The sequence below is a fragment of the Gadus chalcogrammus genome, chromosome 9 (assembly GCF_026213295.1).
Source record: "Gadus chalcogrammus isolate NIFS_2021 chromosome 9, NIFS_Gcha_1.0, whole genome shotgun sequence".
NCBI classification, from domain to species: Eukaryota; Metazoa; Chordata; class Actinopteri; order Gadiformes; family Gadidae; genus Gadus; species Gadus chalcogrammus.
Window position 1 is genome coordinate 13196465 of NC_079420.1, and position 24401 is coordinate 13220865.

Sequence of the window (24401 nt, forward strand, 5' to 3'; positions counted from 1 at the left end):
CTCTCTCTCTCTCTCTCTCTCTCTCTCTCTCTCTCTCTCTCTCTCTCTCTCTCTCTCTCTCTCTCTCTCTCTCTCTCTCTCTCTCTCTCTCTCTCTCTCTCTCTCTCTCTCTCTCTCTCTCTCTCTTTTATTAATTATGTTTATTGAAATTTGCCGAGAACAATGTAGGTTGAAAAACTCGACTAGGGCAGCTAGGTGGCGACTGTGACGAAAAGCGTCGAAAAAAGCCGTACAAATCAGGGCGGTGTTACACCGCATTCTGCGACCCACCGAAAAGTGTGACCCCAGGGGGCACTGTTGTACATTTTGTGCATTGGGTGCATTATAACAAAAACATAAATAAAACACAAGATCTCCCCCCCATCGGTGGGTCTTTCTTTTCTTGATACTAACATTAATTCTAAACAGAATTTTACACAGTAGCCTATAATAGGAAATGATCAGAGGTAAATCAGCGTAATTTAACACTGACTGTAGCTTTTTATTGGTAAAGAAGCAACGGTGAAGGACCGTAGGCTACTAAACGCCCTATCCATTGTATGGGTCTGTAAAGTGCTAATCAAATCAATCAAATGTATTTACTAAGCACCTTTAATAAAAAGGTAATTGGTTTGGGGGGAGATCTTATATGTTAAATATGTTTTTGTCATGCCTGTCTACGCTTCAAACTCGTGCATATTGCAGAAAATATACAACAGCGCTCCCTGGGGTCACATTTTTCGGTGGGTCGCAGAATTCGGTGTAACACTGGCTTAGGGGCTGCAGCTGCATGTTATTGGAGGACGTCAGTGACCGCGATTGGGCGTACGGGACAAGCATAGTAGAAGGTGTAGACTACGTGAAATAAACCAGCTGTTGAACCCATTTCATTTTAATATTTCGTAGAAACTCGACGAATCCAAAATGAACATACCAGTTATAGATTTTAGTCCGTGCAACCTGGGAGAAAATAGTGTTTTAGACGAGCACATTGTCGACTTGGGAAGGCAATTAAAATCCTCATTTACAGAAATCGGTTTTGTATATCTGAAGAACACTGGGATTACACAAGAAGAGGTAAGCGCGAGCCTCGGGAAATAGTTTATCGGGGTGCCGATGGAGCGCAACAGTGGGGTTCCGGAAGTGAAAATCCTATTCATATTCTGCATAGAAGTTTTGATTATTAGACAAAATCTCTTAACTATCCAAGGTCAAATGTTGTGAAACCATGGTTAATATGCAATCGTTACCATCTCTTATCTTGTGACCCCATGTGAGAGAGGCTCCGTATCTACATACGCCGTATCTACACATTGGTGTGTAAATCCGTGCGAACGGATTTGTGAACAGTTCCCTCGGATTGATAATGACATTTTGTTTGATTAAACTGTAGACTGGAGCACAGAATAGTTTGCAAGAACATTAAGTTCCTCATACATCTAGCATCTTAATTTTGCTCTCAAAGTGCAGCAGATTTATGCATTTAACTTTAAAAAGTAGGCTACAATCTTTAATTCTGAGTGTCTCATTGTTTACTTAAACATGTATGGCCATTGTTGTTGGTGTGGGTGTGAAAATTAAAGGGAGTGCCTCTGATCAAAACTAAATATTCTTCATGTATTTGAATTGACATTGCAGTTTTATATATTGCTGTATGAAGGAACAATGAGACTTCAGGCCCACCAGCCTGATTACTGATCAGGGGTTCTTTGCAAACCAACTCAGGCTTTGTTATTACATCTGTGCAAGTGATAATGAAGTCTTTATCTTTCAAACATTGTCCTTCTCGACCTCTTGTACATTGTTAAAGTGTGGGTTTTTATCCACATAAACTCCCTCACTAAATGCATGGCTTTTGGTGTTTTAAGGTTGAACAAGTTATGGACATCTCCAAGACGTTTTTTCTCCAACCAGTGGAGATGAAGGTTCCTTTCCGCAGAGGGAGTTTTGCTAATTTTCCTAACCATGGCTGGGTCTCTTCCGAGGCTGAAAGGTGGGGATAATCACTAGAACTCAAGCCTACTGGACTGTGTTTTGTTAACTCGTATTGGGTTTTGTTATTACGAATGTTCTAACATGCAAGTATGACGTCAGCTTGAATCCACGTCGCCCCGGAGATTTAAAAGAAGCATTCAACTCGATGTCCTTCCATAATGATATAGTAAGCACCTTTAACATCTACAGAGTGACAGGAAGGCCTCAAACAATACATTGGTGACAATATCCAGAAGTCCCGACTAATGGTGTGGACTCTCCTCTACCCGCCTAGCATTGGCCCTCGCCTGTGTTCGAGGACAGACAGCTCTCTTTCTACCAGCGGTGTCGGCAGCTGTCTCTGCGTGTGCTGAGGGTGATGGCCATCAGTCTGGGTCTGGAGCCAGAGGTTTTCCTCCATGCTCACCGCCACATAGGAGGTATGTCCTCTGCATTGACATAACATTGTGTATCAAGTAATAAGTCAAATACAGATCTCAAAATAAAAAAAGTATTCCAATATTTTTTTAACAAACTTTCTACGTCGGGAAAGTTTAGCACCACCACAAGATAGTAACCCGTTTAACAAAGGGTACGTGAATGAACCATTCATTAACATTGGTTAATGCGGTTATAAGCACTAACTACTGCCAACTGTTTTGGCGTTTTAAGCCATGCTTCCAAAGACATTTCCTTTCTCAGGTAAGCCCATAATACTACTGAGTGTCAGAGCGGGGACAGAGAGGATGTCTGTCTAAGCTACGTCGATCACTAGTTTATTTTGTAAACTGCATACCAAGTGCTTTGGATAAGATACTGCTGCACATTGGCAGCCCTCAGCTACCATAGCTCTCAGATTCTGTAGAATTCAACTTAAAACGCACAGGCAGAAGCATAAAGGTATCCACAATTAAAAATGTTTTGTAGATAAGTGGCGGTAGGTATACACACACACACACACACACACACACACACACACACACACACACACACACACACACACACACACACACACACACACACACACACACACACACACACACACACACACACACACACACAAGGAAAAATAACTACAGCGTGTTCCTAGATTTCCCAAATAAAAATGGTGTACGATGGGTGGGATGGATGAGCAGTCTTGGTTTGTACTGTCGCAGGTGAGAAGAACGGGACCACCCTGCGCTCTCTATATTACCCACCAGTCAACAGTGAGCTGGTGAAGGAGGGCCAGCTACGCTGTGGGGAACACTCAGACTACGGCAGCATCACCCTGGTCTTCCAAGGCCAAGCTGGAGGCCTGCAGGTACACACACACACACCTATGCACTGGGCCAGCTGATTAACAAGATCTGTATGACTTGTGCTATAAAGCAAACCCATGATTGACATAAAATACTTGGCTCAAAGTCACAGACACCCGCAGGCACATCAGTTGGCTCCTACTCACATTCACAGGGATACCACTTACGGATATGTTTCATCAACTATTCGACACTGTCCGACAGAAAACTAAAATTCCATAAAAAAGGGGGCCAAAGAACATGTGTGCTTTTCAGGGGGGTTAACTTTGTATTTCAGCCTTGATCCGTTTTCCTCCAGGTGCTCAGTACCTCAGGTGAGTACATCCCAGCACCCTGCATACCAGGAACGGTCCTGATCAATATTGCTGATCTGATGCAGCGGTGGACCAGCGACCACTTCATCTCAGCTGTGAGTTTGTCTTTAACATTTAAAATTCACAGTTTTGTTTGAATTCACCATTTTCATTTTGTTGGTTGGCGAGCAGCAGCACGACATCTTCATAAAACCACGGCATAGGTATATATCTCACAAAAAATCCACACAAGCCCAATTTCTTTCAATTAGGCCTACTTTTGACAACTTTGAGACATTTACCAAATTTAGCCTTTGTCATTTTATGCAAGATATGTATTGACTGGCATGTATTGGGTACATTATTCTTTCATATGGTATGTCCCATTTATATATGTATATATGTTTATATATATATATATTTTTTTTTTCAAGCCCGTTTAAAACCGTTTGATAACTCGTCTTTCAGATCCACCGGGTTCTGCTTCCCCCTGCTGGTGACTCCAGTACTCGTCAATCTCTGGCTTTCTTCGTGCAACCTGATGACGACTACCTCATCACCTGCTGCGACGGCTCGAACAAGTACCCTGCTGTGAAGTCAGGGGACTATTTAAACGATCGCTTAGCAGCAGCGCACGGCGATTCTTAAACCTTGGCCATGGCTATCGCCTAACTATGAGGTCAGCTATCTATGCATAAACCAGACAGCCTACTGTGTGTGGAAAGTAAACGGTTAAGTCAAAGATAAGCTGTTGCTTAGAAGCTTTCATTAACTAGAGCATCAATGTTGATCCAGTATGCAGCACCTCACTTATTTGAAGTAGCAGAATGCAGGACACAAGCAAGGCTAGCTGGCCTGAAGCTATGATGGCTAACTAGCTAGTTAACTTTACATGTAAACACTATTTGACAACAAAGAGACAGGCCAGGCTGAGAGTTGGCTTCCCTAAATTCAATTCTTTAATTCATATTTTTTACATTGATACAATTATTTGGCTTAAGAAGTCACGTTTTAAAATGCACATCTTTAACAAATGAATCTTACAACTATAGAAATTAAAAGCATGTAAAATAAGAAAATAAAAAGGCCTTATAGCAGACCTTGGCTGTGTTTCTTTTCCTTCCATTTTGTTTTATTTGTTATCATGATTACTCTTGCTATATTTTCATAATAACATGCATTCATTAAAACCCAGAGTAAAGTATCTTAAAGCAACATAATATGATGTTATCAATAAGGTCTAAGCAATCCTCCAACATAAAACAGGTCAGACAGAATAGTGAGAGACAGATCAGTATAAGAAGAAGAATGCCAAAAAGATAATGGCAAAACACGCTAGAATTATTTGTAGAAAAAAAAGCCTAAAGCAGAAGAAAACACAGAAAAATGAGAGAGGAGAATAGAGAGTAGTTGAGACAGAAGAGAATAAAGAGGAGAACAGATAAGAACAGAAAGAAGCACAACTGAGAAGAGCAGTATAGACATAAGAAAAGAGAGGGGGGGGAGAGTGGAGCACGGAGAAAGAGGAGTCACTTTAGATCCGTTCAAACACATTGACCACACACAAAATATTTTTTTTTAAATTTGCTGTTTTAATAAAAGTTTTATGAAATTTTCACGTGGTTTCAGAGGCAGCCACAGGTGTCTGACGGACCACAGATTGTTTTTACCTACTTACAAATTTCCCCCGTCATTAAGATTTAAAATATGAATAGGCCTATACACCATATTTATTTATGAATGTATTAATTTACTGGATAACATTTATCCACATTGGTTTTGTTTCGTTTATTTATTTTTTACTTCACTCAGTGCTTGATCATTGTCCAACATTACTTTTGATTAGATTAGATTATTTAGGATTAGGCGTGATGGTCACCTAGCAACGTCAAACCTAGAAAGATTTCCCGTGAGAAAGGAGCTTCATACGAAGGCACGCCATGGATCCCTTAGAAAACGCGAAAGTTAAACAATACGTGCTAAAACACTCTCTGCCGCAAATTTATCAGGTATGTTAATCTATATCACAATGCATTTGTGTCAGATGCATAATAGACTACTGCTGTTGTGCGTAAAATCGATTGTCATAGGCCTTACTTCCGCATACACTTTCTTGTCAACAGGCCCTGTTGACAGCTTCATGTTTGTCAAGCCCAAATGATCCAATACAGTTTCTGGAAAATAAACTTGTTGCCCTTCAAGGACATCATAATCTCCACGACATTGACTGGTTGGTAACGGCTCAGGGTTTGCATTGTTGTTCCAAGAGATTGACACACGGTGGCGCTCTTTCTCATGCAAAATATTAATAAATACTCAAATAATGAAGGGCGCTTTATTTAAAACAGACATCATAATACCCTATACTCACGTAAGAGTTACTTTAAATTAGAACAAACTTAATCTGCCATTCTTCAACTTGATCTCTGAGAATAGGCTACTGTTTTGTAAAATCGATCCTGCTGGTCTACTTCATATCTAAGGAAAAGTTGGAGTACATTGCAAGAACTGTATTTTATTGCAATGTTTTGCCATTAACCAAAGTTAGCTTATTTCTTTTAATTCTAATAGTATTAATTAATTCATAATATTCGTAATTCTTATTTTTAGAGTAGTGGGCATGAGCAGCCTGTCCCTGTAGTATCATACAAGTGAAATATGTGAGTGTTAACATTAATATGGGACACTTTGGCAACTCTATTCTTCTATAGCATTTGTGCTGGAGATCGAACATCGGATAATCGTTTATATTATCTGCATTCTCTTTCAATTTGGTTTAAGTATGACACATACTGTTCCCTGCACCTTATTTGTCTGTAGACCATCTGATGTCAATTGTAAAACCATGTGTTTCAAGGTACACATTTGCTCATGATGCAAAAAAGCAAATAGCAAAAACCTCATTGACACGTGGCAGGGTGCGTTCCATCTTCAAGGAGGCCGAAGACTCGGTAGGCCTACTGTGTGCCCATCTTGGAATCCATTTGAAATCCAGTACTCACCAGATGAAGAATGTTGAGTTTAAAAAAAAGCACCTTGTCTTCCCAGCTGCCCACATATCTGTTAGAGAAAGTCTACTCCTGTTACCGAAGACATCTAACAAAGTATTGCTTCAGGTAGGTTTTGAGTACTGCAAGCAAATGTATCTCAAAGGTATTTATTACTTTTGCTGTTTAATATTTCATTCATTTTTTGGCTCCAAAATAAACTCATTTCCATGGCCCATTCATTTGTGGAACAAATGAATGTGTTGACAGTTGACGTATTCCACATGGATGGAGGTTGGAACCTACTGCTTTGTATAGTACACCTTATAAGAGCTTGTGGGTGGACAAACCAAATCCAACATGGAATGGTATAATCTTACCTGTTAGATACAGGCACTTGGAGAGGGGACAACAGACCTGCATTCTGCGTCTCCTTGGCAACAAGTGCCATATCTGATCTGATAGGCCAGCTTACTTGTTTGGGTCATACAGCTGGGATGGAAAGATAACTTCTTTGTCTGTTAAGTAGCATATACTCATTAACATAATTAATTTGTCTTTATGTTTATCAGTTGAAGTTGAAGACTTATTCTGTTGGAAGACGTGGTCTGCTTGGGGACTAGGGGCTGTAGCTTTGGGCCCGGAAGAACTAGAGTATACCGGGCTTATTCATATACATCAGGTTGCATTCTGTAGCCTTTGCTCGGTCTTTAGCATTTTAATTCCTATTATGTCTATTGGATACATAGCCCTGTTCGGCTGGCTCTTGAGAAACATTACAGGAGTGGCCCGCTCTGGTTTATCTGAAGGGTTAAGGAAGCATAGATTCAGAGATTTGAATTCATTGTAATCAACCGATTATCTTTGAACAGAAGCCTCACTGTTTGAAATAAGGGCAGCATATATCTTATCATCGGCCAAACATTTAATCTAAGCATACAATAGCCTTTTATGCTTCTCAGGGGAAAAAAACGGTTTCCGGTGCCTTGGGCCGAATGTTGATCCCATTTATTCCACTTCCACACACTCACCTGCTCCCTCACCTGCTCCCTCACTTATTCCGCCTAATGCTTCCTTAACTCACCCAATCAACCTTATGCAAGAGCAAGGAAAAGGGGAAACAATTTCGATATTTAATCCAACTGCTTAAAAAGAGTACCTTGTTCAACTAGTTAATTGTAGACAGCTGTTGTAGTTGTGAGTCACAGCCTGAACTTTTCAAGCGTAGATGGGGCGAGGAGAGTTCTGTGTAAGCCTAGCTAGACTGTGTGTTCAGAGCTCTACACCTGGGATTCCCTCGTGGTGTTTAGAGATGGTCATGGAGAAGCTGATACAAATAAACAAGGCCTAGTGAAAAATGCCACCATAGTACCAGAATAAGATCCAAAGAAAATAAAACTAAACTGCAAAAACGGGTGAGCTTTCATACTATATGACTCACTTTCCCCCTCAATGGCTAGCCCCCAGTGTCCTGTTTCAACTCCCCTTGTGTTCTCTGTGGATCCTGAGGAGTGAATAATGAATGACAAGTGAATGTGTGTGTGTGTGTGTGTGTGTGTGTGTGTGTGTGTGTGTGTGTGTGTGTGTGTGTGTGTGTGTGTGTGTGTGTGTGTGTGTGTGTGTGTGTGTGTGTGTGTGTAGACAATGGGTGAAGTACATCACACAAAGGAAGAGGAAGGCCTACGAGCTTCACCAGAAGATGAGGTCGGCTGGAGAGCACTACGGGAGGAAACGGCAGGGCCTAGCACTCACAAGTTGGATCAGCTGGTTAGGATTCAGAAAGAGTGTCCAAGCAGGTATGTGACCGGACTAAACCTAGAAGTTATAGACACAACCGTTTTGTCCTCATAAGGAATGGTGACTACATCTCATTCAGGTGTTTTGTCCACTAAAATGAACTACACATTAGGAATCATTTGTAGTTTCAGTTGATACAGCAAGTTTTACCTGCATATTTTGATTTCTCGAATGTATCCTAAGGCTATAAGACAGGTAGGACAATCATAACCTGTAATATGATCTGATTTAAGTATGGATTTCTGTTGTTTTCAGCGGTCTTTGAGAAGCTTCAGAAAGTGTTCAATGGCATCCGCTTTAAACGCATAATAACCATATGGAGCTTTGCTGTGAAGGAATCAAAGAGGACCAAGGAATACTTGGAGGTTTGAGGGGTGTGTGTGTGTGTGTGTGTGTGTGTGTGTGTGTGTGTGTGTGTGTGTGTGTGTGTGTGTGTGTGTGTGTGTGTGTGTGTGTGTGTGTGTGTGTGTGTGTGTTCTAATCTGCTGCTCCGTGGGTGTACCCCAGACACTGGATAAGGGTGTGCTGGAGATGAGCGACCAGGCTGGAGAGGGATGTGACAGTGTCTCCGTTCTCCCCGGGAAGCTCTCGAATAAGGTATCACACTGACATCCATCTTTTTGCAGGAAACTATATGCCGAGTTAAAAATAATAAAGATAAAGAGGTTATTTTGAGCGCCTATCTGGCATCTGGAATGTGACATATTTGTAAAAGACAATATGAGGGATGAATATGATATGGTCATTCAGTGTTTTAGGGAGGTCAGGGGCCAGTGCCTCATGCTTCCTTTTCATTGTGATCACATCACTGTGTTTTCAGTGGCTGCAATGTAATTCCCAATCATACACTCTGTGTCGTGATCAAATAAACATTTCTTAAGAGGTCAGCAAGTTAGATTTGATTAAAAAACGAAATAGTACAACCTTCTTTACTTCCCCCCTAGTTTTTATTTTGAAATGTTTGGTTAAAAAACTAGCAGGAACAAGTCATTTTTCATGTTGTCTTTAAAGTAACGAGGGCTCCGACTGTACAGGGGCCCAGGATGTCTCCCGTGCCCTACAGGCAGTCAGCGATGAGGTCATGTGTGTTGCATAAGACTACAGTGCGCTGTAAACACTCTGTTTCAGTTCCAGGACTGCTGATTAAAGCCATTCCCATCTCATTATGGCCATATATATCATATCTGACATTGCCATTCCAGGGGTGTATGTTTACGGAAAGCTCTTTCTTTAGTTAATACCACATGTTCAGCTCCAGGACCCTACAGGTTTTTTTCTTTTTAAACTACGACTAGTATAGTAGTCGTAGTTTACTTACTTCTGCTGTTTACATTGTTGAGTTTTTGTGCGCACTGATATGTAAATAATCATTAAGTTCAACATGTGACTGATCTGCCGTGTATCTTCATGCGTCACAACAATTATAGTATGTTTGCAATTATAATAGTCATAACAACACATACGTCTTAAGTGCTATGGAATCTTGTAAACATGCCGTAGCACAATTTCTCTCAATAACCTTTCTTAATAAACAAGGGATATGTGCTCTATAACTTATAAAGTACGCAGGATTTTAAAACATGTTTTAAAATCAAAAAAGTAATTTAGTCTTTTTCATGGGTTAACTGATAAGTACCGGATATGTCCAATATGCATAGCTGTACCACAAAGACTCAAATCAATCCGTATATCAAACAGCATTGTTCACTTCAAGAGAGCAGTTCGGGTACAGTTGTAATTCTACACAACGCCCAAAATGCACATCAAATAATTGATTGCTGGAAGTATTTTTTTAATGATAATAAAGCTTATCATTAAAAAATGATAAGCTTTTTTAATGCTTATCATTAGTAACCAACGTGATAGTAACCAATTTTATCACGTTGGTTACTAAAGAAACAGAATGCTGTTCAGTGAGGAATAGATCAAATCCATGAGTAGGTCTGTGTGCTTTCAGATCTTCCAGTATTTAGAGTTGCGAGACCTGCTGAAATGTGAGCTAGTGTGCAGTACGTGGAGAGCCATCACACAGTCGGGGCATCTGTGGAGTCGGGTAGGCCTACATTTTCCCCTTTCATCTCTGTATGCGGTCCTCACCCATGACACTGAACCGCAGGAACACATATGGACTACACAAGTGTTGAGGATTTCTCCTAATGTCTCTGACTCTGGCAGGTAAACTTCTCTGTAGAAAAAGACTGGATCACTGACCTGACGGTCAAGGAGATTCTACAGAAGTACCGGCCCTTTGTCACCAACCTCAACCTACGCGGCTGCACGTCCCTTACCTGGCTTAGCTTGACATGCATCAGTGAGTATTCTGTGCAACGGATGCACCGGTTTCATGTGTAGTCCCTATATCCAAGTGATTTATCCCAGCAAATTGTAAATATCTATGTTATCAAGCAACTATCTAATAGTCAAAAAGTTAATTTTTCATTTGTATATTTGCAATGAAGTTATAAGGATCATCAACTATAGATCATTCTAAAGGTCGGTTTCTCCATCTGATACAGACTGATTGTATTGCTTGTGTGAGGGGGGTTAATATAGATAGTGGAGGTTGGATGTTCAGTGGAGTCAGGACAGTCTGATGATCTGGTACTTCTGGGGCCCTCTGAGGTGGCTGGGCTCCGGGTTCTCCTCCAGAGTCCCCTGCACCTCAAGGAGGCTCTCCCACAGCTCAGGGTCCGTGTCCCCCAGCTCCTCGTGCTCCTCCTGGCTGCGCTGCGCCTCCTTTGGGCACGCGAGGTAATAGGAGTCCACGTACTTCTCCACCCGCTCCCCCATGTGCTGCACAGGGGAACGGCATTGCAGGCCAGACATCCTCACCCCAGGGTGCAGACGCAGCCAGTACACCATGTAGTGGATGCTGAAAAGAGTACCTTGTTCAGTATGTATTTTAGGTAACAGACTCAGCTCACAAAACCGGACTGTGGTGACTTCCCTTCCATGTCCAGAATATAAAAGTCCTCCTGGTATTTTTTCCCGACTGTGAGTCTGTTACCAAACAGCAGACTCAGATACACATTAAACCTTATTTATTGTCGCCGTGAGTGAACTGTGTGAACCAATAAGGTCATCAAAGGGTACAGGGTTGAAGCAATTAGTCCCATATTTTGCCTCTCTGAAAGTGTGCAAACAGCGTGTCCACAGCCATGTTACGGCCAACAGTGACCATAAATGCCATGGTCATGTGTGGACTGTCCGCCCACTTCAGCAATGGCGCATCACAGTGACTATATAGCCCACATAATGGTTTATTGCAATGCTGGAGCAGAAACTTTTACTACTGATTAGATTATTTATTGTACAGATGAGAATAGCCCACCTGTAGTTGCACACCCAGGGGTTTCCTCCCAGCTTCAGCAGGGACAGGAAGTAAAGGTCTTCCAGGACGCCATGCTGAACAAAGTGCAAGTTGTTGTCGGACAGATCCATCTCATGAAGGTGGAGCAGGCCTGACAGAGAGCCTGGGATAGAAAACGGAGAGAGACAGAGAGACAGATAAAGGGACAGACAGCTAATGGTTTTATGGTTATTATCAAACAAAGTATACTCCTTTCCCAGAAGGCTGAAATTTGTGCTGGATTTGTTTAGTTTTGCATTAATGTTCCCTGTTTCTTTCTTGGAAGTCATTTCATATTCCGACCAACATTTTGGTCTGAGTATTATTCTCCAGAAAACCACGGGTCTCTGTCCACTGGCCAACATTCCTCTTCTGTTTCCCATTCAAAATGTCTACTATGTTTATAATACGCCCCTGGCGTGTTCCTCTAAGTCATTGCCCCTCTACAGCTAATGATATTCTAAAGTGGACAGCTATATTTCAGAGGTCTTTTGAGACTATGTTTCACCATCCCTTCTTTCCCTTCTGTTTATATCAGGTTTAGATATTTGGAATAAAAAGTGTTTACCCTTTTCCATGTGCTCCAGGTCATTGTCCTTGAGGTTTAATGTTCTCAAGCTCCGGGCTTCATGGAAATCTCTGGCTCGTAGCTGACGAATGGAATTATGAGACAGGTCCATATGAACGATATCATCCGGAATACCACTTGGAACCTCGGTCAAATCTGGGAAGGGAGGGACAGAGTTATTCTGTATTGTATGTTATGCAATACGCTCAACCGTTGCATCATGATTGTTCGCTAAGATGTTCGTATTCTACGGGGCCATCGTGGTATTTGCTGGGGAAATATTGTTTCACCATCTGTGCTGTGCAACTTTGGCAGTGAGTTGAGATGCTAAAATGTGTTTATGACTCTCAAGAGAGATCCCAGCTGCTTGTTTCTGAGAGTACCACCGTGGTTCCTTGGGAATGCAAAGAAGAGAATGCCCGACTTCAAAAGACTGTTCTCGGCTTTAATGTGTGAGCTTGATGATCAAGGCCATATTTCTACAACCCTTCTCTTAATCTTTCTGTTGCATAACAAACACGTGGCCCATTCACCCAAAACCAAAACATCTTCTGTATCTGTGAAAATACAAAGACCTAAAACCAATCAAAGGTGGTGGAGAATCAGTCTGTAAAAGCACCTCTCCGACTGCAGTCCAGCCGTGGCTCTGGGTAGAGGTAGGCGTGGCAGGAGACGGTGGCGTCCGGCTTGCCTTGGATCCCGCTGGGTTTTCCAGGCTCAGAGGGGTCCGTCTGATCGTCCTGGGGGCCCTGGTCCGAGTCCTGGCACAGAAACTCAGTATCAACCTGCTTCAGCTTCTTGCCTTTCAACCTGAGCGGCTCTGTACACCTGCCAGAAGAAAATTGGTTTCAGGCCATGGGTTATGTCATATAAATGTCATATAAACTTTCCCCAGGATATGACCCACGAGATCCAAAATAATTTATGCTACTAACAAATCTTCTGCAAGATGTCTAACCCCTACCTGCTCTGTAATGACCCATCTGTATTCACAGTCCAACCCCTATCTGCTCCTTCAAGACCTGCATAACTGTCTAACCCCTACCTGCTTCTTAAGGACCTGTATCTGTAATCACTGTCTAACCCCTACCTGCACCTTCAAGACCTTTCTCTGTACTGTTGAACCTCCAACTGCCCCTCCATGACCTGTGCCAAGGTGAATGCATCTTCTAAATCGGTGACCATCATTTGTGTGCAGTGACTCGCCTGGCGTGGTTGGCCAGGTGACGGTTGCTTGGGACCTGCAGGGTCTGTACGAGGCTTTCTAGCGTGCAGCCACAGTTCCATGGGTTGTCGTAGAGACGCAGGTACTGCAGGTTGGGCATGGGGATCAGGGCCTCCTCGCTCACCATGGCCAGCTTGTTGTGCTGCAGGAGCAGCGTCTTGAGGCGCCACAGGCCCCGGAAGGCCTCCTCCTCCACCACGGAGATCTGGTTCTGCTGCAGGTCCAGACTCTTGAGGCCCTCGAAGCCGGCGAAGGCCCCGTCGCGTAGGATACGTATCCGGTTGCGGGCCAGGAGAAGATGCTTGGGCTCCTTGGACCAGCTTCTGGAGCTAGGGATGGAGATCAGGCCGCGCTCCTGGCAGTCCAGAAAGACGTCCCTGGATTGCAGGGACTCTGTGCAGTTCGGGGGAAGTAACCTGGCGGCGCCGGATCTGCCATGGCGCCTGTTGCCTCGCCACCTACCATGGTGGTCCAAGACAAGTGCTGTGAGTTTGTCACTCACGCACAAACAACGATTGTGCACACTTAATGTTGCAATCCATGTGTCAACTAAATATGCAGAAGGATGAACAAGTGGATGATCCACACCTGTCCCGTGCCAAGCCATTCCTCACTCCTTTGAGTCCTTTGCCCCGTCCGGCTCTTCTCATCTCAGCCATCGAGAACAGGAGCAGGACCACCACGGCCCAGAGGATGGAGGAGGTGAGGTGCATACTGGACCCTGGAGCGGCCTCTCCAGCTGGGGAGCACTTGGAGCGAGGGGGGTTCTTTGGAATGACTGTCCAAGCTGAAGTACAGACTGCAACACAGAAGCAGATGGGGACCAGCACGTCCAGTCTCTTACTGTTATTTAGGTACAGCTGCTGTTCTGCTTGAGGGCCTGCAGCACAGTATTGAATATGCGGTACGACCTCTCAGATGAAGCTTTAAACTTTGAGCTCCATATGGGGATCAGGGGGAGATATCTTGCATACGGACTTGTCTTGCATTAAAGACAACATTTGATCCTTGCTCTTTATTATGCATAGAATACACCGAAACTAACCAAGCTCGACATCTAGAAATGACTGACATTCTGAGGGGGGAAGGGTTGTGTTTCAAAGGACCATGGCAACTGATTACGTTTAGTTCACAATTCTGATTTTACTTATTTATTTGCTCCACCCCTCACTCGCTCTCTGCATCAGATAAATGCAGAAACCTCCAGGAAGTCAACGTGTCAGAGTGCTCTAATATCACTGTAAGTTAAATGCCAACCACACACACACACACACACACACACACACACACACACACACACACACACACACACACACACACACACACACACACACACACACACACACACACACACACACACACCTTCCCTTGATGTGCTGTATTTGCTGAACACATGGAAGTGGTTACTGAGTAAGACTCCCTCTTTATTAAGTTACTCAAATGTTCAGTGTCGGTGAAAGATGGCATCAACACCACACATCCTTCATGTTTTTGTGTGGGATAATCCTTCTCAATCCTTCTTTGAATGGTCTTATAGAAAGAAAAACATGTTGTTGTACTTTGAGACGTTCCAGGGACACACTTATCCCATCACACGACCATATGCTGGATGTTTTGGTAGTCAACTGCATTGTTCCACCCTCAGGATATGATGGTGCAGAGCCTGGTGGAGGCGTGTCCCAATCTCCTCTACCTCAACCTCTCCTGCACACCGGTGACGAATGAGGTCCTGCGGGCACTCTCAAGGTACGCGGCGTCTGCAGGTTAAGACTAGCATCGCCGTCTGCCTCTCTACTACCGTACCCTCCAGTCTCTTGTACTGAGCCCCCCTTCGCCCTGGCCCCATGCCGTCTCGTTCCCAGAATTTGTACTATTTCTGTTCTGCTGGAGAAATACAGTCCAGCGCCAGATTGGCAAGATGCTAGAAGTATGTTTTAATGGGAGTTCATAGTGAGCCAGAGAACAAGGGAATACGGTTATGTTAAGACTTGGAATGATTGTGTGTATTGAATCCCAGAAATGGAAATGATCATTTCAGGATATAGGAATTTACGAAAAGTATTTGTTTACAAAGATTACCATTGAACTAAAGTGGTTCTGCAAAAAAAAAAGCACAATTTCTAATAACATAAGGCCGTAGGAAATGACTTAAGAAATTCGTTTACAAAGATTACCATTGAACTCAAATGGGTCTGTCAAAGAAAAAAAAAAAATCTAATAAATTCTAATCATTTTCAAACACATGTTTGACTGGAGAATAATTAGGAGTTTATATATTGTCTTTATGTCCATTCGTCTATCACAATTTGTTACCCTTCAAATGTTATTTTTGACAGAAGCAGTCTGAGCCTCCAGTACCTCAGTCTGGCCTATTGCCAGCACTTCACAGATAAAGGCTTAAAGTATCTTACCACAGGGAAGGGCTGCCACGACCTGGTCCACCTCAACCTGTCTGGCTGCACACAGGTCCGCTGTCCGTGCTGCTGATAAATCTCCTCTCTCTGCTCTGCTTCAATCTGTAGAGCCTGATTACAACATCCACGTCCCCTTGATGTGAATGAAGTCTCCCGAGTCCTGTTAGCTGTCTTCTAACCTTGTGTTCTCACTCCTAACTCTGCCTCAAATTGCTGGAAAACTGTACGCGTATGAGGAGAAGAGAGAGAGAGAGAGAGAGAGAGAGAGAGAGAGAGAGAGAGAGAGAGAGAGAGAGAGAGAGAGAGAGAGAGAGAGAGAGAGAGAGAATGCTAGATTTTTTTTGAAAGGGAGGCTGTATTAGATTACACCCCTGCCCTTACCCCACCTACACACACCAAGAGCACGTCCCATCACATGCGACACTTTATACTCAGTCTGTTTCCAGATGCTATGGATTTACGGTTAAATAAATTCAGAGGGGAAACTCTTAACTGGCTGCATCCTATACATTCCAGCCCGGAGACAGACGTATTCCGAAATCATGTTTTGTTTGTCTTAGATGACAGAGGATGGATTCAGATACATCTCAACAGGATGCCCATCACTCAAAGAGATTGTGATCAATGATATGGCCACGCTGTCTGATAGATGTGTTGTGGTAAGTACGTTCACTCTTGGCAACGTTTCACAGTGATTTGGAAAGTAGGACTTTCCATATTACACAGTGAAATAAGGACCTTGGAAACACGTGTGTTTGCCAATGGGTGTGAACCCGTCACCTGGCTAGCCCATGTCCGGGACTCTTGAGCAGACCTGGCATGGAGCCACGCCCTATGCTTGACTGCTTTTGGTATGAGAAGGGGGATAGAAGTAGAACAAAAACAAAGAAACCGCACTGTTTGAAATTGGAGACTGAACATGCTCATGTAAAGTGCAAAACCAAATCATTGAGTGGGTTGCCTGAAAATCCCAGCCCTTGAAATGAATAGTGATTGTCATGTCTGGGCGCTGTATCACAGGTGCATAAGGGATTAGAAAATAATTAGAGTTATTCGCTAGAAGCAGCTGTCTAGGATAACCGGTAAACAAGATCTTTACCACCTTTCCAGAGTTAATCCCATCATGATCCATTGCTTTCCTCCTGATCTTTACCACGGCATCACCAACACCAAAGCCTTTCTTTACCAATCTTAATCTTAAGAATCTTAACCTGCACATAAAAGAGAGGGTTATCTCACAGCCTCACAGAACACAACAGATCTTCAGGAGGGTCTGGTTATCAAGCCTCAGAACGCAGTAGAACACCGATTGCAGTAGATGAAAGAGAGCAGTAGATCCCAGAAAGCAATAGTTGTCCTAGCCCAGTAGATAACAGAACACAGCTCAGATCTGGTCTTCCTCAACAGGGTCTGATTGCGCAGTGTTCTTCTCTCTGCGCCCTCTCCCTCTTGGACACGCCTCATCTGTCTGACGCCGCCTTCAAGGCCATTGCAGAAGTCTCCAAACTCAAGGCTTTCAGCACGGAGGGTGAGGCTATGGTCCCATCCCATCCAATGACACTGTATGTTGAGAGGCTGTAGGCCAGATTTGATTGTTTCAAAGAGCGAGAGATTTTGAGAAATAAACAAAGAAAACGCTCCCTCCCTCCTGTTTCTCTGCCATTGAGGAGTGGGCCTGCATTAGAGTTATGATAACACTGTGTGCATGCATTTGATTGACAGGATTCCCGAACAGGAACAAGCCTGGGAGTGGTTTGAAATCTAAGTTGGCAAAGCCATCAACACATTATTAACCAATTACAGTGCTGAACTCTAACCCTAACCATAACTCTAATCGACATCTTCTCTTATCACACTCACCGACCTTACAAAGGTTATCCCTCCTCTGGTTCCCTCTTACATCTCTGTGGGTTGGGTTGCAGGAAACGGCCGCATCACGGACAGCAGCTGGAAGGCCCTGTGTCACAGCTCTCCCGGTCTGCGCAGGCTGCATGCAGCCGAGTGCCCCAGGATGACAGACGCATGCCTGAAGTCTGTAGCCACCCTGAAGAACCTGAACTACCTAGACATCTCACATTGCAACAAGTGTGTGTGCATTGAATTGCAGCTACATTCATTTCATTTGATCAATGTTCTTTATGCTGTGTGCGTGCGTGCATGTGTGATGACCGCCTAGGGGTTACAACTGCAATTGTATTCTCCCACCTCCACTCCCAATAACTTACATACACACGCAAAGTGAATCTAAAGGATGATGCATGTGTTAATAAAAAATAAACAACTCAACCTCAAATCAAACAGATATAGGAAATTGCTGAGATGGAGGTGGCAACCTCCATCACCACACCCAACACAACCAATAACCAATTAACCAATTAACCAATTAGCACTCACCAAAACCAATTACAGGGAAACCAATCAAAAGCAACGACAGAGGGATTAAAGGACAACCAAACCCCAACTCTGCATTAGATTACTCTCTCTCTCTCTCTCTCGGTTATTGGATGCATAACTTCTAATCTGCTGATATGATTACCTGGCTACCTGCTTATTTAGTATTGATGCACCACACCTGCCACCACACCTGAGAAACAGCTGAATTTAAAGGTGCGGTTTGGCTCTCTTATTGAAGTGACAAAACAAACACAAATTGGGACGTAATACCGCTCATTTGGTGTACACAGTGACACCATATCACAAAATCTCTATATGCATATAGATTTGATATATTTTGTGTATACAGTGACACCATATCACAAAACCTCTGTTACATACAATGTGTAATACAGGGAACTGTCGTGGGCATGCCAGTGGTTCTGAACGAACATGTCTGCTGCTCTGTGACAGGGTGAGCGATGTCGGTGTGCGGTTCCTGACAGAGGGCTCTGCTGCAGCCAAACTGAGAGAGCTGAACCTAAGTCACTGCAGGAGAATCCGGGACATCTCCGTCATGAGGATCGCCCAGAAGTACACCTGGACTCACTCACACATTCCACAGATACTGCCACTCACACCCACACCTCCCTGCTGGAAAATGCCCCTTGGGCTTCATTCATTGAGCATCTATGTGGTGTGTGTGTGTGTGTGTGTGTGTGTGTGTGTGTGTGTGTGTGTGTGTGTGTGTGTGTGTGTGTGTGTGTGTGTGTGTGTGTGTGTGTGTGTGTGTGTGTGCATGGTTGATCCTTCAGGATGTTGAAACTGTTCCACCTCAACCTGAGTCACTGCAGCAGTCTGACTAACAGCAGCTTGGAGTGTCTGACCGGTAGCAGGCTCTGCTCCCTGGACCTCAGTGGCTGCAGCCTCCAGGACCAGGTAATCCCTACTAGTCTGAGCCCCTCCTGAACCTCCACTAACGTCCTGCTGAAGTGGTGGCACCGTGGTGGGGACGTGTCTGTGAAACCCTTTCTGGTTGTTTAGGGGCTGGGGGTTCTGGAAGGTGTCTGTCTAAGGAGGCTGGTGCTCTCGAAGTGTGTCCACATCACAGACGTTGGCGTTGAGGTACGGCCCCTCAGCTCTGGTTGTTATTTTGTTTTATTCCGATTTGTTTGTTGTTTATTTGTGTTTTGTATTGTTTTATTCATTTGTGTGGCTTGTTTTTTATTGATTCATAATTTGTTCCTTCATAATATTGGTACACACCACTCCTTTTCCTGTTCTGTTAATATTGGAATAGTATGTGAGATACACTTTATGCTGTCTCCGTGCGTGCGCAGAAGCTGTTGAAGCGTCTGAGAGACCTGGACCACCTGGACGTCTCTCACTGCGTGGGTCTGTCCGACCACGCCATCAAGGCCCTCTCCTTCTACTGCAGAGCACTGGTCAGCCTGCACATGGCTGGCTGCCCCAAGGTATGCTGCACACACACCGAACACACGCTGCACAGACACACACTCATACACACACACACACGTCTGTTCCTCATCACGCGTGAGTGCTTATCTGTGCTTCCTGCGTTCGATACATTCCACGTCTCGAATCGACATCTCCCTCCCTCTCCCACTCCATCGGCCTCACTAAATATTTCTCAATTCGATTCAACATAACTTTATTAGCAGGGGAAATTAACATTTCCATTTCCAGAGCAGTTTAAAATTAAACAAAGGAAAAGTACCAAAGCTACAAAAAGGTCAAAGCGGATGTGACATATCCACCTCTCTCCCTCTCTCTCTGTACGCCGCCCTCTTGGCAGATGACCGACGTGGCGCTGCAGTACCTGACGGCTGGCCTGCGTTACCTGCGGGAGCTGGACGTCAGCGGCTGTGTGCGGCTGAGCGACCGGAGTGTCCGTCTGCTGGAGCGCATCTGCCCACCGCTGGGCAGCGTCACCCTGGCTTACTGCTGTGGCATCTCCAAGTGAGAGAGCGCCTGTAGGCCTGGGCCGCACACACACACACACACACACACACACACACACACACACACACACCTAAGGTACACTGGAGTTACTGAAGAAGAAAAATAATGTGTGTGTGTGTGTATGTATTTAGGCCTAGGCCTACATACACACACACAAACACACACCTAAGGTACACTGGAGTCACTGAAGAAGAAAAATAATGTGTGTGTGTGTGTGTAGGACGGCGGCCCTGAGGCTGAAGCCACGTGTGAAGTGCTGGGTAAACAGCGTCGATGACCCGCCCCTCTGGTTCGGTTACAACAACATGGGCCAGATGCTGGAGCCAATCAAAAGCCCCAGCCAGAGTGATGTCACTGGCAGGCAGGGGGAACCAGCGGAGGAGACGGTGGATGAAGAGAGCAGCAACCTGACTTGAGATAGAATCATGCACCACTTCAGATATCCGTTATGCTGTGCCTGCAGCAGGGGCGTGTCCACTGGGTCACATTGAGAAGGCCCTGTGTTGTGGAGGTCTGGTGGCCCCCCCATGTTATTATGGGACAAACCCACAAATTACATTTGAGCATTTTATTTTTTTTTACGCTATTGTCAAAAGCTACTTCTAATAAGTGTATGCAACAATGAGTACATAAGAATTAACAACATAAGCAAAATAACTGCTTTTAAGTACTACACTATAGAAACCAGAATGTTTTTTTTGTTAGTCTCAATTTTCTTTCCTCAGTCAACATTTGTCAACATTTGCTTTACATTGTGATAATACTTATATAAAATGTTTCAGTGACAGTATGTTTATTCTTTATTATTACAATAGTTACACATTACAATACATTCTTAAGTAATTCTTCTTGACGATCCTTTCCTCACACACAAACACACAAATTCTGTCAAGTCCATCATTGTAAACCAATGTTCATAAACTGACGTCACAACTCTGCACTCGGACTTCGCCAATGACTCCCAACTCCAGCCCAGGTTTATTAAATACCTCAGCAATGGACCAATCAATGACCAGGATGCTGATGATTGAGTTGTGTCTGCTGCCAGACTGCATATAAATAGAGGTCCTCTTGGCTGTGGGGCAGCCCCCTTACGAGGCTCTTGCCTTAGCTGCCCTGCAGCCGGAGGGACTGGAACCAACTCTGTGTCTTCAGGGTGACCACACCTTGTCCTGCTTCAGCTGTAATGCTCTGCTCCGTCCCGGGGTTACCGTTCACATACCCTGAAAACAAAAACGTCTTAATAGTGACCAGTCGTACCTGTAGTGCACAGGGCAGATGACGATGGTATTGGACAGAACCATTGTGTCTACCATGTAATGCTTTTGTGTTTGCTGAGCCCGAGGATAAACTATGTAAAAACAATGTTTCAGAATCATAATATTTGTAGTAAAAACAATATGATAAAGTACTGTCATATTGTAGTATTGTGATAATAAGTGCCAAAAATTGCATAGTAGTATTTTGTAGCCCACCTGCATGGCAGGTATAGCAGACGCCTCACCTGTCACCTGGGTTTGACCTCCGCTGACCCTGCGGCTGGCCTCCTGCAGAGTGACCTCTGGGCTGACCTCCACTGAGGCTCCAACAAGGTCCACCCGTGCACTCAGAGAGGAGGGGACACGGACACATACGGCCCCTGATCCACACAACATCGAGAGGGAGGAAGAGGAAGAGTGAGTCAACGGTGGTGGATCGACATGGTTAAAGATCTAAAATGTGATGCTTTAACTTCCACGTTTCACCTGATTGGCTGAAGACTTTAGCACTGCCACTCTCCCCAACGTACGCATCAATGTTCCCGCTGTCGGACCACACATCCAGGGAACCACTTGAACCATCTGTCAATGCAAAAACAAACAAGAACATACAGCATTTGTGTTTTGCGTTAAATAGACGGAAGTATTGATTTGACATTGCAACGCGAAGGGAGACCCAGACTTACTTATGATCACGTCCCCAGAAACACTCTTCACGGTCGCTTCGCCTATGAGAAGACGAGATGACAAAAGCGTAAATAATAGCATTGACTGAGCGCTCTTGTACACAGAAGGCGGGTAAATTCCACTGATAATAAACACCTGTGCTTGTCACTGAAAGGATAATAAAAGATGACATGCGTGGCTAGGCTTGTCGATCTTGGAGGGAAAAACAACATTGCAGAGCCATTACTCAACACTCTCAAGGCCTCGCAAGTCCTTCGCTGGCCAAAGGGACAAACATTGTTATTCTGAGATAACAGAATGCTGCCAAGCACAATATCAAACATCAAGACTTTTCAAAGTTCAAGATGTGCATGGGTTCATGTTCCTCCTATATTTGTTCAACATTATCACAAAAAAGTATTTTTAATTGAAAAATAATTTCAATAATTTCCCTATTTTGTCTTGTTAACAGCATTTTTGTGTAACTTTGAAAAGAGCTTGACTTGAGATACGACATAAGGAAGCAGTGCTCTTTTCTATGTCCACTTTCAGAGACCGAGGGACGGTTGTTGTTCTCTCGGCCTCACCGTGTAGATGTCCCAGTTCCACTGTCCCAGAGGAGGACGAGACAGATGTGGACTCTGCGTAGATGGCTTTGACTTTCAGAGGACCGCGTTCCGTGGACACGTGCATCACCGTTCCCTGGAGCTTCTTCACATCCACCGCCTGCAAAAGGAACACACACACACAAACACACTGTTGTACATCATGTCCTGCTGGGATTCCCACTGGACATCCAAACTGAACTCGAACAAAATGGACATTTTAACATAATGTATGTGTGTGAGTGTGAGTGTGTGTGTGTGTGTGTGTGTGTGTGTGTGTGTGTGTGTGTGTGTGTGTGTGTGTGTGTGTGTGTGTGTGTGTGTGTGTGTGTGTGTGTGTTAAATTGTCTATAGTTGGAAACTGCCATTAGATATACAAACATTTAGCATATTAAACAACACTTAACACTTAAGTGTGTGAAAGAGAAAAACGCTATATTTGCATAAGTTACTGTGGACATGGACATACGCCGTCTCCAGATGTTCTGATGTTCACGTTGCCATGGATAGTGCCGATACCAGTAACATGCCCTCCACCTGACTGCACTTCGACCTCATGACCCTGGGAGAGAGGCAACACAACTGAATGCCCAATGTTTATGCACGCCAGCATGCAGAACTCAATAAAGCCAAACAATCTCATCTTTCCAGTCTACATACACGTATTTTCATTACTCAGGGTTACAATTAATATACCTTGGTTGAGAAAGAGTTACCTTGACCGACTGTAGAGTGCAGCTTCCTTGCCCCGTCTGTACCTTACATACGTCACACTCCATGTTTTGAATGTGGACAGCGCCTCCTCCGTGAGTGACGATGTTGAGATCTGACAGGCACAAACAAATCGGAATAAAGCCATTGAAAATATTATTTACAAAAATAAATACGTTATGATGTTCTTTAAATTGATTGAAGCCGCCAACTTACTACTTTTGACAGACGTTGTCAACTCCACGGTGATATCGCTGGTGACCCTGTCGGCCAGGATGGATAATTCTTTATTTTGACTATCATAGTGCACCTTAAACAGATCAAGCTTCACACATTGCTCGATGCTGGATCCGTAAACTACAATAAAGGCTTGATTCGCTTGAGGAAAGTCATGTGGATCCAGCGATCTCACTGCGACACTGCAACCCAAACGGGAGAGCACCGTACAGTATGGGTCTACGACAAAATCCCATTTCCCCAGGACCTGCCTTTCCCGTTCACCGGTGCTGTCGCTAAACGTACATGGAGTGGTGGATAGGGTTCTGAACGTAGTCGGAAGACTTGAATTTACAATTGAAAGTGAGATTGTCTTTTGGCATGCCGTTATGAACTCCCTTCCAACACAACGACCTGCTATGGACCAAAACATCGTCATTGCCAAGGGCAGACAGGGTTCCACCACATGTAATATTACGTATACCCTTCTTCTAGACCACAAATGATATCTTAATCAATCAAACACGCATTAAACAAGCTAATGATTATCAACGCATCTCAAGTTAAAACAGGCATCTCAAAGTTAAAACAAGCATACATATGCCCATGTTTAGATCTTTAACTGTTTGGTAATCTTGAATGGAACCATGGAATGGAACGCATGTTTTTCCGGTCCCCGAAACGCAAAGACTGCTGGGAAA

General features: G+C 44.0%; 4 protein-coding genes across 5 annotated transcripts; 2 read left to right on the top strand and 2 right to left on the bottom strand.

Moving 5' to 3' along the window:
* Positions 1-719: 719 nt before the first annotated feature.
* On the top strand, positions 720-4639 carry LOC130389719 (uncharacterized). Its single transcript, XM_056599648.1, has 7 exons — positions 720-1056; positions 1848-1972; positions 2074-2140; positions 2249-2393; positions 3111-3256; positions 3553-3663; positions 4016-4639. Exons 1-7 carry the CDS (start codon positions 904-906, stop codon positions 4193-4195), a joined length of 927 nt encoding a protein of 308 aa, XP_056455623.1. The 5' UTR covers positions 720-903; the 3' UTR covers positions 4196-4639.
* A 786-nt stretch (positions 4640-5425) lies between these two features.
* Positions 5426-20964, top strand: fbxl13 (F-box and leucine-rich repeat protein 13). The gene is made up of 21 exons (XM_056598811.1): positions 5426-5556; positions 5671-5777; positions 6405-6498; positions 6596-6663; positions 8176-8330; positions 8587-8696; positions 8839-8928; positions 10289-10384; positions 10507-10642; positions 14661-14713; positions 15119-15219; positions 15810-15939; positions 16448-16546; positions 17295-17415; positions 17810-17972; positions 18735-18854; positions 19076-19199; positions 19305-19385; positions 19601-19735; positions 20077-20240; positions 20464-20964. The coding sequence occupies exons 1-21, from the start codon at positions 5488-5490 to the stop codon at positions 20657-20659; spliced, it is 2412 nt and encodes an 803-aa protein (XP_056454786.1). The 5' UTR covers positions 5426-5487; the 3' UTR covers positions 20660-20964.
* Positions 8805-17311, bottom strand: lrrc17 (leucine rich repeat containing 17). The gene is made up of 8 exons (XM_056599618.1): positions 16990-17311; positions 15885-16108; positions 14062-14272; positions 13455-13931; positions 12868-13076; positions 12249-12404; positions 11663-11804; positions 8805-11203 (listed from the first exon to the last, which is right to left on the bottom strand). The coding sequence occupies exons 3-8, from the start codon at positions 14184-14186 to the stop codon at positions 10912-10914; spliced, it is 1401 nt and encodes a 466-aa protein (XP_056455593.1). The 5' UTR covers positions 14187-14272; positions 15885-16108; positions 16990-17311; the 3' UTR covers positions 8805-10911.
* fam185a (family with sequence similarity 185 member A) lies at positions 20542-24395 on the bottom strand. Of its 2 annotated transcripts, XM_056599636.1 has the most exons (9): positions 24299-24387; positions 23701-23747; positions 23490-23599; positions 23243-23335; positions 22756-22894; positions 22189-22230; positions 21989-22084; positions 21748-21882; positions 20542-21466 (listed from the first exon to the last, which is right to left on the bottom strand). In XM_056599636.1, coding segments are annotated over exons 1-9 (780 nt in total). In that variant the 5' UTR covers positions 24301-24387; the 3' UTR covers positions 20542-21350. The 2 variants fall into 2 exon arrangements, with proteins under 2 accessions (XP_056455611.1, XP_056455610.1); XM_056599635.1 differs by having other exon boundaries at positions 20604-21466; positions 23701-24395.
* Between the last annotated feature and the right edge of the window lie 6 nt (positions 24396-24401).

Bases quoted from the DNA above. Each gene is read 5' to 3' on its own strand.
- fbxl13 (XM_056598811.1), top strand. From the start codon at position 5,488: ATGGATCCCTTAGAAAACGCGAAAGTTAAACAATACGTGCTAAAACAC. The intron at 5,778-6,404 runs GTTGGTAACGGC...ATGTGTTTCAAG, and splicing joins AATCTCCACGACATTGACTG to GTACACATTTGCTCATGATG. The intron at 19,386-19,600 runs GTACGGCCCCTC...GTGCGTGCGCAG, and splicing joins TCACAGACGTTGGCGTTGAG to AAGCTGTTGAAGCGTCTGAG.
- LOC130389719 (XM_056599648.1), top strand. From the start codon at position 904: ATGAACATACCAGTTATAGATTTTAGTCCGTGCAACCTGGGAGAAAAT. The intron at 1,057-1,847 runs GTAAGCGCGAGC...TGGTGTTTTAAG, and splicing joins CTGGGATTACACAAGAAGAG to GTTGAACAAGTTATGGACAT. The intron at 2,141-2,248 runs GTAAGCACCTTT...CTACCCGCCTAG, and splicing joins TGTCCTTCCATAATGATATA to CATTGGCCCTCGCCTGTGTT.
- fam185a (XM_056599635.1), bottom strand. From the start codon at position 24,139: ATGACGATGTTTTGGTCCATAGCAGGTCGTTGTGTTGGAAGGGAGTTC. The intron at 23,600-23,700 runs GTAAGTTGGCGG...TGTGCCTGTCAG, and splicing joins GACAACGTCTGTCAAAAGTA to ATCTCAACATCGTCACTCAC. The intron at 22,085-22,188 runs GTAAGTCTGGGT...TTGCATTGACAG, and splicing joins TTCTGGGGACGTGATCATAA to ATGGTTCAAGTGGTTCCCTG.
- lrrc17 (XM_056599618.1), bottom strand. From the start codon at position 14,186: ATGCACCTCACCTCCTCCATCCTCTGGGCCGTGGTGGTCCTGCTCCTG. The intron at 11,805-12,248 runs GTAAACACTTTT...TTTCTATCCCAG, and splicing joins CCTGGAGCACATGGAAAAGG to GCTCTCTGTCAGGCCTGCTC. The intron at 11,204-11,662 runs GTGGGCTATTCT...TACTCTTTTCAG, and splicing joins CCCTGGGTGTGCAACTACAG to CATCCACTACATGGTGTACT.